This window comes from Scardinius erythrophthalmus, assembly GCF_964197995.2.
Source record: "Scardinius erythrophthalmus genome assembly, chromosome: 5".
In the NCBI taxonomy this organism is placed as follows: domain Eukaryota; kingdom Metazoa; phylum Chordata; class Actinopteri; order Cypriniformes; family Leuciscidae; genus Scardinius; species Scardinius erythrophthalmus.
Window position 1 is genome coordinate 43,078,642 of NC_138225.1, and position 17,391 is coordinate 43,096,032.

Sequence of the window (17,391 nt, forward strand, 5' to 3'; positions counted from 1 at the left end):
TGGAACTTAGCTGATGAGCTTGCACTTAGCTGTGCAAACCTCATCTTCAGAAACATTTTTCCATTTTCTCCAAGTAAATGAAAGCTATGGTGCCATTGTTTAGTTTCTGTCAGTTATCTGTCATCATGATTTGGTTCCACAGTCTCAGTGAATGTTTTTGGGCTCATTGTTTTTTCCACTAACAGTCAAGGGAAGATCCATTATATTTATCTGCTTCCTGCTTCCTTTTTTTTTTTTTTACTCTGAGGACTGAGGATTTTTACTCAGGTTTTTCTCCAAACAAACAATCCCCATGACCCACAGCAATCAACATCTGCCACTTTAACTTTAATCAGAATTGCCATTGAGTTTCGGGTAATCCAGTCTGGATCTGAAGTAATTTAAAATAATGGTTGTACAAAACTGCCCAAACGCCAGATCTGTGCACAAACTATACACACATAGCACTTGAAATAATGCCTCTAAATTACTGACCTGTATTTCAGGATTTAAAAAAGTGGTAGAGTCAGTAAAGAATAAGTATAACAATAAGTAGAGACACATTTAATTAAAAGTTTAAGTATCCTGAAGAATTTTTTGTAAGAAAAGTTATAAAAGATGCACAGTAAAGAAATATTCTGATCATAATTTACTTTTTATTGCAAGCATGCTCTTCACTGACACTGTTGACTTCTTGATAACCAAGTAGATTTTGAACAAACTTTATTAGGGTCAAAATTGATGGTTGTAGCAGAAATTATGCCACAACTGGTATAGTCATTATTTGTGTAAAAATTGTTTTATATAATTTATTGTATGTAATTTAATTAAATGTGATATGTATGTATGTAATTTATGTAATTTATTTCATGAGAGACATCAAACTAGCACAGCATATTTATTTGGTTGCCAGGGACAACAGTCCAACAAAAGAAGTTGTTAAAGGGATATTCCTCCCAAAAAATAAAAATGATCTCATAATTTTCTCACCCTTATGTCATTTCCAAACCTGTATGCATTTCTTTCTTCTGCTTAACACAAAAGAATATATTTTTAAGATCGTTGATAACCAAACTGTTTTGGTTCCCATTAACGATGTTTTATTTGTCCATTCAATGGAAGTCTACGGAAACTGTTTTACCAACATTCTTCAAAACATTTTTTTTTTCTGTGTTCAACAAAAGAAAGAAAGTCATACAGGTTTGGAACGACATGCGGGTGAACATTTTCTTTGACAGAATTATATATATATATATATATATATATATATATATATATATATATATATATATATATATATATTATTATTATTATTTTTTTTTTTTTTTGAATGGACTATACCTTGATCAAAAGAGCCAATCCCCTGATATTCTGGCCCTCCTTCAATTTTCACAGGCCAAAATCAGAAATTCTATCACTTAGAAAAGAAATAGCTCACTGCTCGTTGAGGTACTACTTACATATGTATCAAACACAGTGTCTTTTTTATAATTTTTTTCAAGAGAATAATGTGTTTCCCTCATCTTGACCAGTAAGGCCATAGCGTTATCTTTGCAAATTATCCCACAAAGAGCAATTCAGTCAATCAAATTTCAAGATTCCTTTATATTTTTTGTCTCCATTCATTTTGAGTGAGGACGTTAATTTCATCATATTGCCATGCACGGAAGAGAGAGGGAGAGGAAATTTGGTGACAAGGAGTCCAGGTTTGTTCAAAATCCCCAAAAAACAAGAGGAAAGAACAATTAGAGCCCACAGACAATCCAGTTGTAAAATCCACCCACCTAGTTCCAGGATGCATAACACAAACCAGATGAGCTTGTTTGCATATTACTAAACCAGTACAGAATGCTTTCCCATTTAGGTCTTTTGTTTGAAATCAGCCTTTCTTATCCCAACTGTGATTGCAGTATTCCCACCGTTCCAAACCTCATTATTGTTTCACCGTGGCTCTTTCTGCCCACCTCAGTGGAAATGATTGTTTGGTCAAACGATATACTGTGGACACACTACAGAGTAAGGAAATTATGTAGTGATGATTCACATCAAATTGACCTTTAATGTTTATAGGAGATATGTTTATATATATATTTCATACATTTCATTATTGGGGAGGGTGCTGTACGTTTAGAAGAATAATTTATTGGCCACTAGATGTTACATGTTCCAGGAAAGATGTTTAGTTTCCTGAAATGTGCAAGAGGTCTTTATGGGGTATTTATGGAGACAAATATTGCTCTACATATGTTCTGTACTGTTAATTGATTGTTTCTGTAGTCCTTGATACAAAAGGGTTGCCTTAAAATTGTATATTACATTTTTTGTAGTCTTTCATCTGTGCGATGAGCCAGAGACTTTGCACAGCTGAATAACCTCTTACTTTAGATTCAATTGGTCTGTTAGTTGTCCTATTAGCGGTCTTGCTTCCTATTATTTTTGACATTTCCAGTTGCACAGTACAATGTGACATGGCCTTTGATTATAGAGAATGACTAAGCCAGTCAAAGACTGGAAGAAGTTCTACTATCTTTTTTAAAACCAAAGTGGAATTCAACTGACATATAAAACAGTTATCTAACAGAGAGCAATTCTGAGACTATGGTGGTTTTAAATCCTTTGGGTTTTGGAGGTAGACTAAAAAACAGAAGATAGAAGAAAAAAAAGACTGGGTAAACTGGATATGGCAGATTACATCCTGACAGATTACACAGGGGAATAGGGGAAATTAAATCGGGGAAGTCAAATGAAGTTTTTTATTAATTCACTTCTAAAACGAAATCACACATTCACATGTATTGATGTGGTCAGTCCAATCAATTTTCTTTAAACTGAAGCTGTCATCTTCCCATGTCTCTTAAAACTCATCTGACTTTTTTTTCATGGAACTCAAAAAGGAGTTATAGGGAAGGGAAGATTCTGTTTATTGTCAAACCAAATCAAGTGTTAATGGACAAATATTTATATGAGGATTTTTACTCAGCATTTTCTCCAAACAAACATATCCCAAAAACCCACAATAATCAACATCTGCCTACACACAGAAAAAAACTAAAAACTACACGCCTGCGCACATATATTCAAACGCACATACCTATAGACTAATCAAGTAATACGCATGTGCACACCGTCACCGTTTTCACAAGTCTGTGTTTTTGAAGTTTGCGCAGAAATAACTTTTTTTCAAAACTTTTTTTTTCAAAATTCTTCACATTTCAAACTTATTTCAAGGTTTGCGTTCTCCAGTCGCCAGGCACTGTTGTTGTGCGGATGAGCAGGCCGGAGCACATTAAGGGTTTTCTGTTAGAACGGTGTCCTAAGTTAATACCTACTGATCTTTGCAACGGAAGTGAATCAATCAAAACTAACTTTAGCCGGACAATAACTTTATTCTAGAAATGCTGTAAAGCCAAAACAATCTCTGTTACTTTAATTTCCTATTATCACTGTAAAGTGATCTATATTGTTAAAAGTGCTATATAAGTGAAGGTGACTTGACTTGACTTATCAGAATACAAATTTTGGAATTTTGGTGTATTAAATATATATATATGTTTGGTTGTTAACTAAATTCGGTACAGGTCAATGTTTCAATTAAGTACAGCCAATTCGTGTGTGCAGTCCAAAGCACCAGTTTCAGGACATTAACTGTTTGTATGGGAACCAGAGTTTCTGACAGAAGCTGCTGTGACACCATGACTTTACCAATTGATGATTAGTTATTTTATATAGAAAGCGCAACTTCCATTACTACCCAGCCAACATGTATACATCGGCCCACATGGTTTATGCTTGGGCTACATGGGTACCAAGTGGGCATGGTCCCAAAATGGCCATCTTATCTGGGCCTACTTGGGTCAAATAGGTCCTACTACCCTATATGGGTTCTAGTTGGGTAACAAATGGTAAATGAGTGCATGGATTCAAAATGGATAAACCATATGGGTAGGACATGGGCAAACACAATCAGTCCCCTATAGGCAGACTAAATGGCCCCAAGGTAGTACCCACATAGGTCTCTACATGGGTTCAGAATGAGGAAATACATATTGGGTCCACTTGGCCAAACCAAGACATGGGAAAAACACGAGCTAAACATGGGTGGGTTGGGTAAGAAAATTAAGTAGCGTCAGAGTGGGCAGTGGGTCTGGGATCTACAGTATGTGGGTAGGTTACAGTATAGTGAATTCAATAAAGAGATAGCGTGCACATCCAGACACTTTTTGGCAGGTGCTCGATCAAACGAATCATCAAACTCAAAATAAACAAAAATCACCACACACTGCTACTTCTGCTCCCAAAGATTTATTAAAAAGAGCAACAGGAGCAGAAGAAGCAGTGTGTGGCGATTTTTGTTTATTTTAATTTTAGGTTACAGTATAGGCCAGGGCTCTTCAGCTCCAGTCCTGGCAGGCTGGTGTCCAGCAAACTTTAATTCCAACCCTGTTTAAACACACCTCTCTCTAAATTTCAAGAAATTTTGAACACTGTGATTGGCTTGTTTCGTGTTTGGTTAGAGTTAGCAGGCAACTCTGCAGGACACACACTCTTCAGGACTGTGGAAGAGTTCAGGAGTCAGAAGTTGAAGAGCCCCAGGCAAACCAGGTGAAACCATAGACTGTAAAAAAATATGAACGACGCCCCTTCGCTCTCTTCCATTGGTGAGAAGTGAAGCCGCCAGTGTCCCGATATGGGGGCTTGAGTCTTTGCAGTAGCGATTTCGGGACCAGACCTGCGCAGTAGTGAGCAGGAAGTAAAGCCGCGAAATCAAGGCCCTGCCCTCACTCTCGGTGTGAAATAATTAATTATAGAAATTTAGATATTAAATTTAAAGCTCCAATCTCCTCAGTCCTCCGAAGATCCCCAAAAAAACGAGACGATTTGGCTTCACTTTTCAGGGCTTGTGCGGCACGCTTGGGTGAAACCCAGGTGTCATCAGCAATGGCCTGCATAGCACACGTCTATTGGTATCTGATACTGGACAAGAGACTTGGAATGTACCCACAGACTTTAAAGATGCAACCCATGTGGGTTTTGCATATGTTGCCTAGTTGCGCCCCACCTAAAGCCCAGTGAAATATTGTATAAAACCCACATGGGCAACTGTCATGGGGCCAACATGGAACCCGTGGACAAACCCACTTACTATTTCAGCCCATATTGCAGTTTGCAGTTTCTCTCATTCACAATATGAGTGAACATCTTGGGTAATATAAAGCCAATAAAATTTGCAGTCCTTTGTTCTCAACAAGAGTTATTTTACATACTAGAATATTCTGTAATAAACTCTGAAAATATTTTATTTTTATACTCAGTCAAAAGAAAGGCATCATATGTAATCAGTCTTTTTGTGCATTTGTTAAAGGGATAGTTTACTTTGAAATTAATTTTTGATATGTTTTAGCTTACCTCAAGGGCATCCAAGATGTAGGTGTCTTTGTTTTCGCAGTAGTTTCAATTTTGATATTTTTAGGTCAAACCGTTCTTGTCTGTCAGTCATATAATGCAGGTCGATGGTCACTGTTTCAAAACACAAGCACAGAGTCCAAATTAAAAAAATTCCCCATCGTCCAAATGAAACAATTCCCCATCATAAGTACACATTGATGGCCTAAGACACGAAACGAGCGGTTTGTGTGAGAAAACGAACAGTATTTATATCGTTGTTATCTCTTGAAAACAATACACGTCCAAATGATCTGACGGCGTGGGCGGGTATAGATAAATTCATAGATGTCGCCTTGGCTACGGTTTCATTCCAATGAACTGCAGTAGCGAAGGCGACATCTAGTGTATACATCTATACCCGCCCGCGCGCGGGTATAGATGTATACACTAGATGTCGCTTGGCTACGGTTTCGTTCCAATGAACTGCAGTAGCCAAGGCGACATCTATGAATATATCTATACCCGCCCGCGCCGTCAGATCATTTGGACGTGTGTTGTTTTCAAGAGATAACAACGATATAAATACTGTTCGTTTTCTCACACAAACCGCTCGTTTCGTGTCTTAGGCCATCAATGTGTACTTATGATGGGGAATTGTTTCATTTGGACGATGGGGAATTGTTTTAATTTGGACTCTGTGCTTGTGTTTTGAGCCAGTGACCATCGACCTGCATTATATGACTGACAGACAAGAACGGTTTGACCTAAAAATATCAAAATTGAAACTACTGCAGAAACAAAGACACCTACATCTTGGATGCCCTTGAGGTAAGCTAAAACATATCAAAAATTAATTTCAAAGTGAACTATCCCTTTAAATACATGGCCTTTTATATTATATTGATTGCCCAGGTTCAGTAAGATTTTTTTCAGCTTTTAGGACTCAATGATCTAAACATCATGACATATATAGTAAATAATAACAACCAAAGCATCGCATATTACCTGCTTTGCCATGGTTTCATGCTTTCAATTGATAACTAAATAAATGTGGTTCACTCCACTGAGTTTATTTAGAGTATGATGAATGTATTAATGTTCTCTATATCAAGTAGCATTTATCAGTAGCAGCCCCATTCAGATTGTGTCGACATGATGCTTGATACAAAATGAAGCACCTGCAACACTGTCATGAATGAGTAACGCTTTTCCAAACCAAATAAACTCCTGCTGGGTGTTGATCTTCATTTTGGCCTACTACGGCTAGCTAGAGCCTCTTTTGACAACTTTGCCTTGTGATTCTAATAAAAAATGGCAGTCATTGTCTGTGTTTAAACAGTTATTGTTCACTTGGACTCTTCAACAGCTCTGTAATCCTCTCATATTGTTTCAAAATGTAAGGATTCTGGAATTACATCCCTTCTTACGATGCCCACTCAGAGGAACCCTGCAGTCTGCACACTGAACACAAGCCACGTTTCAGGAGATCTTAATCAACTTTCCACCAAACAAAACACTTGAGCTCTGTCAGGGGTCTCATCAGGTTCTCTATGAGTTTTTGTGTTTTCGTTAATAGCCACATACTCATGAGAAACCAAGACAATGATGAATCTGAGGTAACGTGGCACATTGAAGGCCATGTAGGCCTATAAAAATGGACCAAGTCGCCACCAACATCAGACTAGCTTGCAAGAGAAGACAAGAGACAGCAGCTGAACCACTAAAGCAAACGCTCGACATCAAGAATGAAGCTCTCTGTTGGGACCATCCTCATCTCTGTTGCACTTTTGTCAGAGTGCTACTTCAGAACTGCTGCCATTCCCATGACCAAAGCTGATGAAACGGAGTCAGATCTGCAAGGCTTGAGCGAGAGTTTGGAGGAGAACTCTCTGAGATCTTCACCAGGCAACTCCAGGATCATCGTGGTAGCTGACTCCAATCTGCTGAGAACCCTGACGTCTCTGAACAATGGAGTGCATCATCTCAGTCTACCTGAGAGCCTTCTCAGCACAGAGCGCAGAGATGTCAGTTCAGACTTGAGCCCGAGCATCGCCATCATCAGAAGGGACACCATGAGGTGCATGGTGGGAAGAGTGTACCGGCCGTGCTGGGAGGTGTAGGTCTTCTGGGATGACGGGGAGAATGCAAGCTGCTGATGACAACAGATTCACCTTCTCTATAATCCACTGTTGCTTAGTGAGAATGTAAAAGTGTATGCTGTTTATCTGAAATGTATCTTGCAATTAAACACAGAAAAGATTATTCTACAAGATCTTATCTGTTCTCATCTGTTCTAATTCAACATATTTTATTTTATTTCCTGTCACACTTAAATATGTGATCTGAGGGTGTCATGATCAGTGACATACCATACATTTTTTTTACTAGATAAATGTGATGTTTTAGCATTTAACTTTTTTTTTTTCTAAATTAAAATATTTTCTACAACATTAGTTTAATATGGAGGGAGTATTATTAGACATTTGTATGCTGAATTACCATAGTTCATAGTTTTTGTCTTTTGACGAAAATATCCTTTATAATTTAGTCAATATTTTTGTCCTGCCGTAATCATTAACGATAGTCAGTTTTACTCTTAAAATTTTAGTTGGCGAAAAATTAAACCAAGACAAACATTTAGACATGTATGAACATTTCTCATAAACATTATGAAAACTCTCCTTGTTTTGTGCTCCTGGGCACCTGAAATTATAACAGTGTAATACAATATTTTAAAATATTTATTCTTTAGCTTGTCATGGGACAAAAAGTTTGGAAAATGGACAGAGTCATTGTGTTTACACATTTTAGTGCATTGTTACGGAAAGAGTGTGAATTATAATATTATGTTCAGCGTGTAATTTAGTTAAATTCACTGTACATTTGAGTCATTTTTTGCAGATGCAAGTTGTAATATTGCGTTTATGTTGTGTATAGATTAATCAGCATATGCATTTGAGTAAGTAAAAGCCTGCTATCAAAACTAACAATTCTTTATTCAGCTTTATCTAAGCAGCACAAGCGGGCCAAAACCTGGCATTAATAACTATAACATTTTTAGGAAACAATAACATTTTCTGTTGTAACGTCTAATCCAAGGGATGAAAAACGTAGACGAAGTAGATCCAAATATAAACATGAAAGTACTATAAAGTAAATTGAGGCAATGTAGTATCAAAGAACACAAACAAAACAGTGTGCCATATACTGGACAATGAATGGGAATTAAAGAGGAATTTACACAGTGATGAACCAAATACAGACAGGTGTGCTAATTAATCAAATTATGAATACCCATGGTAAATAATGATAAATGGGAACATAGGAACACAACACAGGAAACAAAGATGAACAAACTTAAAGTCATTAAAAATGAAACTAAAACAAACTAAACTGAGTGTACAGAATGCCCCCCTCCGGGAAGGTGTGACCTTTACATGACTGAGGAGGTTGTTGAGGAGGTGGACGAGGGGCTGGTGAAGGATGGGAGACAGGAACAGATGTCTGCAGGAGAAACCAAGGTGGTGATGATGGTGGAGGAGCCAGGGAGGTCAAGGATCGGAGGAGTAGCCAGGCGAGAATCCACAGCATAGCCAGGATGAAAGCCCATGGTGGGTCGATGGAGGGAGAAGCCATGGTGGAGACTTGGCTGACGACACCCGGGGGACGAATGATGGAGATGAAGCCGATGGTAGTGGAACCTGGGGTGCAGATGGAGAGCAGATGGGACTGGGCGACACCAATGGTCCTTTTCTCTTCATGGGTCAACATTTCATTCGATAACTTTAGGCTGTTTACATGCTGTTTAATGTTTGATGATCACGTTGTTTGACATTTATATAAGAAATCTTCTACCACTTGTTTCTTCTTCTTTACCTGTGTTTTGATCCACGTGATAGCGCCCCCTACCGCATAACAGTGAAAACACGTATAGCCGGAAAATTCAATGATGGGGAAAGAGTAAAGAAGATTTCAAGTAAATTCCTATGTACACTAGTCTACACAAAAATCCAGGTACTCAGAATTAGGAACATCTGTTTTCTTTATGAATCAATATTTTCAAACAATGTAAGTTCATAAGGCATTATGTAAAACTACATTAAAAAAGTATTTAATAGGCTACTCAATCAAAAGAGTAAACCACTACAAGCCAAGTATAGTTAGAATACTCGATTATACTTGGTAAAACTTTAGAATAATGGTCTGTCATTAATAGGTTACTATGCAGGAAGTAATGCAGGACAAATGAGTAGTACTAGGGGTGAGCAGGGCACAACCTAACGCTGGGCTAGATGTAACACACTTGTTTTAAATACTTCCACACAATACTAGCATGACAAAACTTAGTGTATTTGCTAGTTGCCATATCAACACTATATAGAGAAAATATTGCGCCAAAATTAAGAAATCTTTGGAAGATATCACTAAACATTTATTTAACCATTGCAAAATTAAATGTCTTCTGTTAATTTTTCATCTCTGTTTTTTTTGTGTTTATTTAAAATTGGACAAATCTGACATTATTTTAATCTCTAGTCTGTTTTTTTAGTTGATATCTTCTTTAATGCTTCTCTAACTAGCAGAAGACATTAACAGGATTTAAATCCAAGTTGCACAGGTGGGGCACACTGTTACACTGCGTTACAATGTGCCCCTATTAGAAAAATGCTATTCTGTGATGTTAGTGATATAATTCACATTAACATCTTTTATGAATTTCGTTGAGAGACCATAAAAAGAGGTGAATAAAAACTGAGAATCAATGTTCAGAAATTATTAATTATTATTATGTTTTGTATAATGTTGTCACATTTCACTTCCATTCTTTCAGGGTAAATCAAGAAAATGTATACACTGTATTAATGAAACAAAACCACATAATTGTACTAAACGTGTGAAATTAATGTGGGGGAAAAATATTCTGAATCCTTAATAGGTTTACATAAACTGAGAGAGTCAAAATATAACAGTAACAGTAATCTTGGGGGGTGGATGTGAAGTAATGTAATTGCCTGTTTTTAGGTTTCTGTCGAACACAGCACATCTAGGTTACAATCTGTAATCATATCATTTACAATAAGTGCTTTTGAAGAAAGGGATTGTATATCCAGCAACTAAGTTTTAGCGTTTGTTCATCTGTATTATATCTGTTTTCATTTGTTGAACGTCTATTGAAATGTTACCCTTAAATGGGTTTGAGAGTTTTTTGTTTTTACTAATTCAGGGAACATACACAGTCTCTATATGGATTGTGCATAACCTTCATGCTGATCGGGTCTACTGAGAGGGGAATTAACCTTTTGCATCTTTCTAATTAAAATGTCTACCATGATCAGATGAAATCAAGCCTTATCTGTATGTTGCGCTGAAATGCTAATTCTGTCAAATGCAGACAGTAAAAGAGATGACAGGCAACCTTGAAAAGAAGGTTCAATGCTGATTGACAAAAGAAAAACACAGCATTCTACATCACACACTTTTTGGGCAAGACAAATAGATCTTGGGTTATTCATCCACAATTATGAGAACTAGTAAAACAAACATTGTGAGAGCACTTACAATTTAAAGGGCATCTAATTAAGCGCCTAAAAACAGGGTTATTCTCTGTCTTGTTTTCATTGTTTAGTATTTGTTTGCTCATTTAGTTATTGGTTATTTTGCTCAAAATAAGGATTTATTAAGCCCACATGTCATGCAAACAAGAAACTATGCTTCTAACCACAGTTTGAGATCTGTTGCTCCAATTACACAAGTTTGAGATGCTGTTTGCAAATGTTCATTGGAATTATGGTTTCGGGAAACATGACTCGTTGAACTATGCTGATAATGACGGAACTTGCGACCACAGTTGGCTAATGATGCTTTTAGGAAACGCACCCCAGAACATCTTGGTTACGTATGTAACCCTCGTTCCCTGAAGGAGGGAACGGAGACGTAATCGACATGTCGACTGATTGGGATCATGCTAGGGAGTCTGTCATCTTCGAGTATTGTAAAAACGAGCCAATGGACACTGGCATGCGTGAATCGCATCACAGGCCCCGCCCCGCAGCGCGAGAATAAATACAGAATTGGATGCAGTTGTTTTTCGCTGAGGAGCCGAGCGGGCCCCGGTCAGCAGTGGTACAGCAATAGTGGCTGGGGGACTACATCTCCGTTCCCTTCTTCAGGAAACCGTGGAAGAATACACATATGGGATCGCCGTAGGGATCACAACATGTAGACCCCACCTAACACAAGTTACACAAGCATACAAGTGATAGGTCTAGCATCGGACGCTCTGCCACGTCCAACACCGATGGGGTGAGGAGGAACTCAACAGGGTTCAAAGAGGGAACTCAGCTGGAGCAAAAAGGTCCACTTATCCAGTCCAAACGAGGGTAATGGCGCAGCAAGCCAACACTAAATACTGGGCTAAATTGAAGCTGGCTTCGTGTTTAGGGAGCCCACGGAAGCAACCGGCTTGACACATAGGCTAATTTGTTAGTGAATGTGCTGGTGTCACCTAGCCCGTGGCTCAGCGAGGCACTCGTGTTAACGCCCAGGAAGGAGCTACACTCTGTTTTTGGAGGAGCTCACTACCCAGGTGGGCACGGTGCACCTTGGGAATTTCACCAAAATGATGGCAACACTAATCTTTAGTGGGCCAACCTCTGCATGGAAACCGCCTTCCCTTCTGTTGGTTTCTGAAACAGACAAGAGCTAGAGAGGTCCTGTGACTTTGCATTCTGTCCTTAATAACCGCAAGGCGGGAGGAACAGAGAAAAGTCAGGGCTGGATCTGCCTCCTCTGGAGGCGGCGCTTGCAGGCTCAGGGCTGGGTCTGCCTCCTCCGGAAGCAGCGCTTCTGGGCCTCCTCCGGAAGCAGCGCTTTGTGCAGGTCGCCTACCTTCTTCATAGAGCAAGCAAGCAGAAGAACTGTTTCTTTAAAAACAGATTTTTAACTCAACTACCTGTAGTGCTCAGGGGAGGTCTCAGAGTGCAGTAGCACTGAAGATTGGTCCCAAGAAGGTATAGAGGGGGCACAAGGAAGATTTCATCTCCTTGCACCACTCAGGAACCTGACAATCAAGTCGTACTTCCTATATCTCAACCGCATCCTGATGTGCTTTAAGGACAACATCAGGGTGGAGCGGAACAGCCATACTCCGACCCATCTTCTGCAGGAAGGAAGCACAGAAGTGATCGAACACTCTCGGGTGTCCTCTCGTGAGAAGAACGCCAACAACTAACAGGAGGGTGAGTTGTGACATGCGAGGGAAGCGTATGAGACAGGGTCTGAGTATGTACTACAACTCTTACCTGTCTCTAGATGACCTCAGAGAGTGCGTGAGAAGGCGAAAACTGGGTCCTTGCACCCAACTGTTGGCTGGCGAAGCAAGAAAAGGTTGCAAGGCTGTACAGGGTCGCACACCAACAGTCTAAACCTCTATGTTTGACTCGGGAACAGAGGAAATTGCTCTTTCTTTGAAAATGTAGATACCGGAACAGACATACACAAACAAAGACTCCTCCTGACAGTGCCTTGCCAGTGCGTCTGCGACCGGGTCCACGCTGAGATCTGGGTGGAGGCTGCTGCGATGACTCAGCGGGAGCAGAGGCGAAAGCAGACGGACACCTTGGGCGACTAGCAGGCGGAGGATCTGCCCCTGGCAGACGGGTGGATGCAGCAGCGGGCTGCCGGGGCAGGATGTGCCGGATGGCCTCCATCTGCTTCTGGACAGCAGAGAACTGTTGGGCAAAGTTCTCTACCGCTTCGCCGAACAACCCAACTTGAGAAATGGGGGAGTCCAGGAACCGAACCTTGTCCGCTTCCCTCATATCCGCCAGGTTGAGCCAGAGATGCTGCTCTTGGACCACCAACGTAGACATCGCCAGACCGATCGCGCAAGCTGCAACCTTCGTACCCTGGAGGGCAAGGTCGGTTGCAGTGCGGAGCTCACCCATGAACTCACGGTCTGAGCTACCCTCGTGCATATCCATGAGTGCTTGGGCCTGGTGGACCTGAAGCAATGCCATAGCATGCAGTGAAGATGTAGCTTGCCCACAGGCTTTGTAAGCTTACATGCCTTAGAGGGGAGATAAGCATCCCCCTTCCATGAGGTAGCGGTCGCCGGACACAGTTGCATCGCGACAGACAGCTCCACTGTAGGGATATCCTCGTAACCCTTAGCCGCACCTCCATCAAGGGTAGTGAGGGAGGAGGAACTACTAAGGCGGTTTCTGGCAGAGAAAGGTGCCGTCCATGACCTAGTTAGCTCCTCATGCATTTCAGGGAAGAAAGGTACTAGGTACTGGGGCAGTGGGCTGAGAACCAGCCCGGCCCGCCCCGAGAAACCAATCATCCAACCGAGACAGTTCGGGACACGGTGGAGAATTCCAGACGCAGTTTCCGCAGGTGTTAATTTTAAGGATTTGTTGAATATGTGCGCTGTGGCATTAAGAACTCGATAAACGTGTGATGTAGAACCAAGAAGCGCTTCACTGTGTCTACTATGTTAACAGCGTAGTCTGATACAGACGAGAAGAAATTGTTGAATGAAGTTGTTATTTTTGTTTTGTTTTTGCACAAAAAAATTATTCTCGTCACTTCATAACATTAAAACTTTATTTTTTATTTTACAACTCCATTGTATTCACATGGACTATTTAAACAATGTCTTTACTACCTTTCTGCGCCTTGAAAGTTGCAATAAAGTTGCTGCCTATGGATGATTCAGAAACCTCTCGGATCTCATCAAAAATATCTTAATTCGTGTTCTGAAGATGAACGAAGGTCTTACGGGTTTAGAACGACATGAGGGTGAGTAATAAATGACAGATCTCTCATTTTTCCAAATTATGGATCATCAAAATCTCATTCCAGCCAGGCAACCCAGCTGTACTTCACCTGAGGAGCAGTGTTTTAGTGGTGTGTGTTAGTGACAGTAAACAGAGTTATATTGCTTATTTCAAATCAGTCACTAATAAGGTTCCATGGAGGTGTTTAAATCACTGAGGGTCAGCAAGTATCTATCCTTATTGTCCATATTAAATAGCTGGAGGTCAGCAAGCATTAGGTGTTTCTTATCAGGCAGCTGATCACTGTCTGCACCCTCCATTGGATAGTCACTGCGTCCCATTGCTACTCATTTGCATAAGGTTAAATTACACTTTGTCGCACTTCCAACAGTTGCTATTACTCAAGAAATTAATTACTCAAAATGTCATTATTAATCATCAGTATGCATTCAAAATTTTCAGATCTCTGAACGAAATCTCTGAAGATTCATTTTGTTAAAAAAAGAAAGAAAAGAATAAATAAAGTGTGAGTAAAAGTAGATTAATGATTTGCAAGAATGCCAGCACAGCAAAAGTCTGTGTATGGAGATAACCTTAACACCAGTGCATGCAAAATGACTGAAAATTACTTTGGAAAAGACTTCACATTTTTAGTAATTATACCCTTTTTTACAGTTTAAAAAAGAAAATCTGACATCTGGAAACATTTTATTCTTCTGTTATTCATCTGTCTCCTTGAAGGAAAATGTTGAGCTTTCTAGGAAAAAAATAATAAACAATTGTTAAAATCTGGCTAATGTTAAGTAAGTACTAAGTACAAAATGATTCTTGTGTTGGCCTGAGGCCAAACTAATAATTCTGATATAGCTGTGTTTCACAGAAGTCTCCTGATAACGCTCTGACAAGCATAATGACAGTATCAGTATATTCATTTATAATGACACATACAAGATAAATTATACAATATTCAGTATAATCCAACAAAACTATTGAGATTACATGTACTAAAATAATCATTTTCACTGTTTAAAAGACACACTTTTTGTAACATTATCTTGATTTGTAATGTCATTGTAACACCATACAAAGCCCATTAAACAATCCCATTACCATCTATACAGCTACACTGAGCATATGGTGCCCACAGTATTGAGCAACAGGTGGTAACACTTTCTATGAAGACCATGCTTATGAATTATAGCTCCATTTATACTTATTTAAAAGTATTCTTTAAAATACATTTATAAAGACTCATTAAGACCTATACTGCATTTTAAGAATAATTATAGTTACTTTTATATTTTTATAATTACTTAAAAGTTATGAATATATGGTTATTAATAGCCATTTTGTGTTTTATAAATACTTATTGTGAGTGATAAACAGTTCCTAACCTCTATAAATGCATCATTGGTAGCTTTAAGTAAAGTGAAACCTATAGGAATTATTTTGTGCAATATGGCAATTTTTCTAAAGCAAAAGTTAAGAAATCATGAAGATGTGCTCATTATACATTTTAAGTTGTTTACTTGTAAATGTAACTAATGAACAATAATAAAACATCATTAATACAAGCAGTTGAAAAAAATATTAAAAAAATGTTACATATAGCAAAAGACTGCAACAATATTTTTTTTTGAATAAATAAATTTATATGAATAAATAAAAAAATATTTTTTTTATAAATCAGTGTTTAATGGAGCATGCACAATGAAAAAGCAAATACATGACTTATAAGTAATTATACAAATAATGTTTCTTATAATGCAGTATAGGTCTTATTGAGTCTTTATAAATATATTTATAGAATAGTAATACTTACTTATAAATAAGTATAAATGGAGCTATAATTCATTATAAGCATAGTCTTCATAAAGTGTTACCATAATTTTTAACTAACTCCTATTTTACTAACATACCTTACTAAAAGTGTTTATTGCTAGCTTTTCACAATGCCGTAAAATCACAGGTTTGTATGAACAAAATTAGCACTGCTATTGTGCACATCTTGGCTAATTAATTTGAAGTTTCAAGAGACATTTCTGGGTTTCACTCTGCGAGTTACAATTTGGCTCATTTAGATTGTCTGAAAGACAATGAGACTTAAACATTCAACAAAAATTGGTACATTTTAAATAAACCACTGGGATAAACTCCATGTGGGATGCACATAAAATGAAACGATGCAAAAACTTTTCAAGGGTTTCCCGGTGATTATAAACAGCGAGAACATGAATCACTGCTCAAGCCAATAATTTGGAGGTTCTAAACTCCAAATGTCTGCCTGGTGATCCAGGAACTCTCTGATTTAGTGGCAAAAGCTCCTGGCAAAATATTTTTTCTTTTCTGTGTTGATTTTCCATGTCCAGGAAGAATACTTTCAGCTGACTTCCCAGAACTCTAAGCATGACAGACTCACAGATACAATTCATACTGATGTTGATACTATTTATCTTGCAGTGTCTATTCAAGTGCTTTGCATTGTTTTATATATAATAGTAAACTATTTACAAGATTACACTAGAAATGTTTTATCATTTCAAAAGAGAGTGATACAAATTATCAGTCATGAATCCAATTTAATGATCATGTATATCAAAAAATCAGGTAGATAGAAAAACAAAAGCCTATGTAAAATAACCTGTTATTACCAAAGAACGTACAAAATAAGTAATGAGAGAGTCGATACAATTATAAAGGATTTAAAAAATTCAGAAAATAGAGTCAGGATAAATCATAACAATTATTGAGTTGATTTTATAGAATAATCTTTCAAATGAACCAAAAAGCTCTAAAACAATTATTACATTTAGGAAGATATCTAAAAATGTCTAATGGCCTGACAAGGGACACTGTATTTATGTTTATATATATATATACATTTTTCTTTCTGCTTATTCATGTAGGAGACCTATACAGTAGATTGCAGTCTTGGGGCCCTATAGATCAGCACCCCCACAAGCATAACATCCCATGGGACAATGTCTGGCTCCACAGGGTAGGGTGACATCATTAATGGAGGCCTAGGCAGAAGCTCCTGAATAATTTATGTGCTCTGCTTTCAGCTCTGGTATAACCTGGCAGCAGTCATGCAGGCAGGGACCTTCTCCCTAAGTGCATTAGGATCAGAGTAGAGGAAACTAGCCTTTATTGACTGAATCCAATCAATAAGTGCTGCTGCTGTGTGCGTGAATGGAAAACAAGACATTTTGGGAAATGAAGTCAAGGCTGGGGCATAACAATTGAA

The 17,391-nt window shown here is 38.4% G+C and overlaps 1 protein-coding gene across 1 annotated transcript; it reads left to right on the plus strand.

The window, feature by feature from the left end:
* Positions 1-7,109: 7,109 nt before the first annotated feature.
* On the plus strand, positions 7,110-7,484 carry pmchl (pro-melanin-concentrating hormone, like; the record flags this gene model as incomplete). Its single annotated transcript, XM_081365773.1, has 1 exon — positions 7,110-7,484. One exon carries the CDS (start codon positions 7,110-7,112, stop codon positions 7,482-7,484), a length of 375 nt encoding a protein of 124 aa, XP_081221899.1.
* Positions 7,485-17,391: the final 9,907 nt, after the last annotated feature.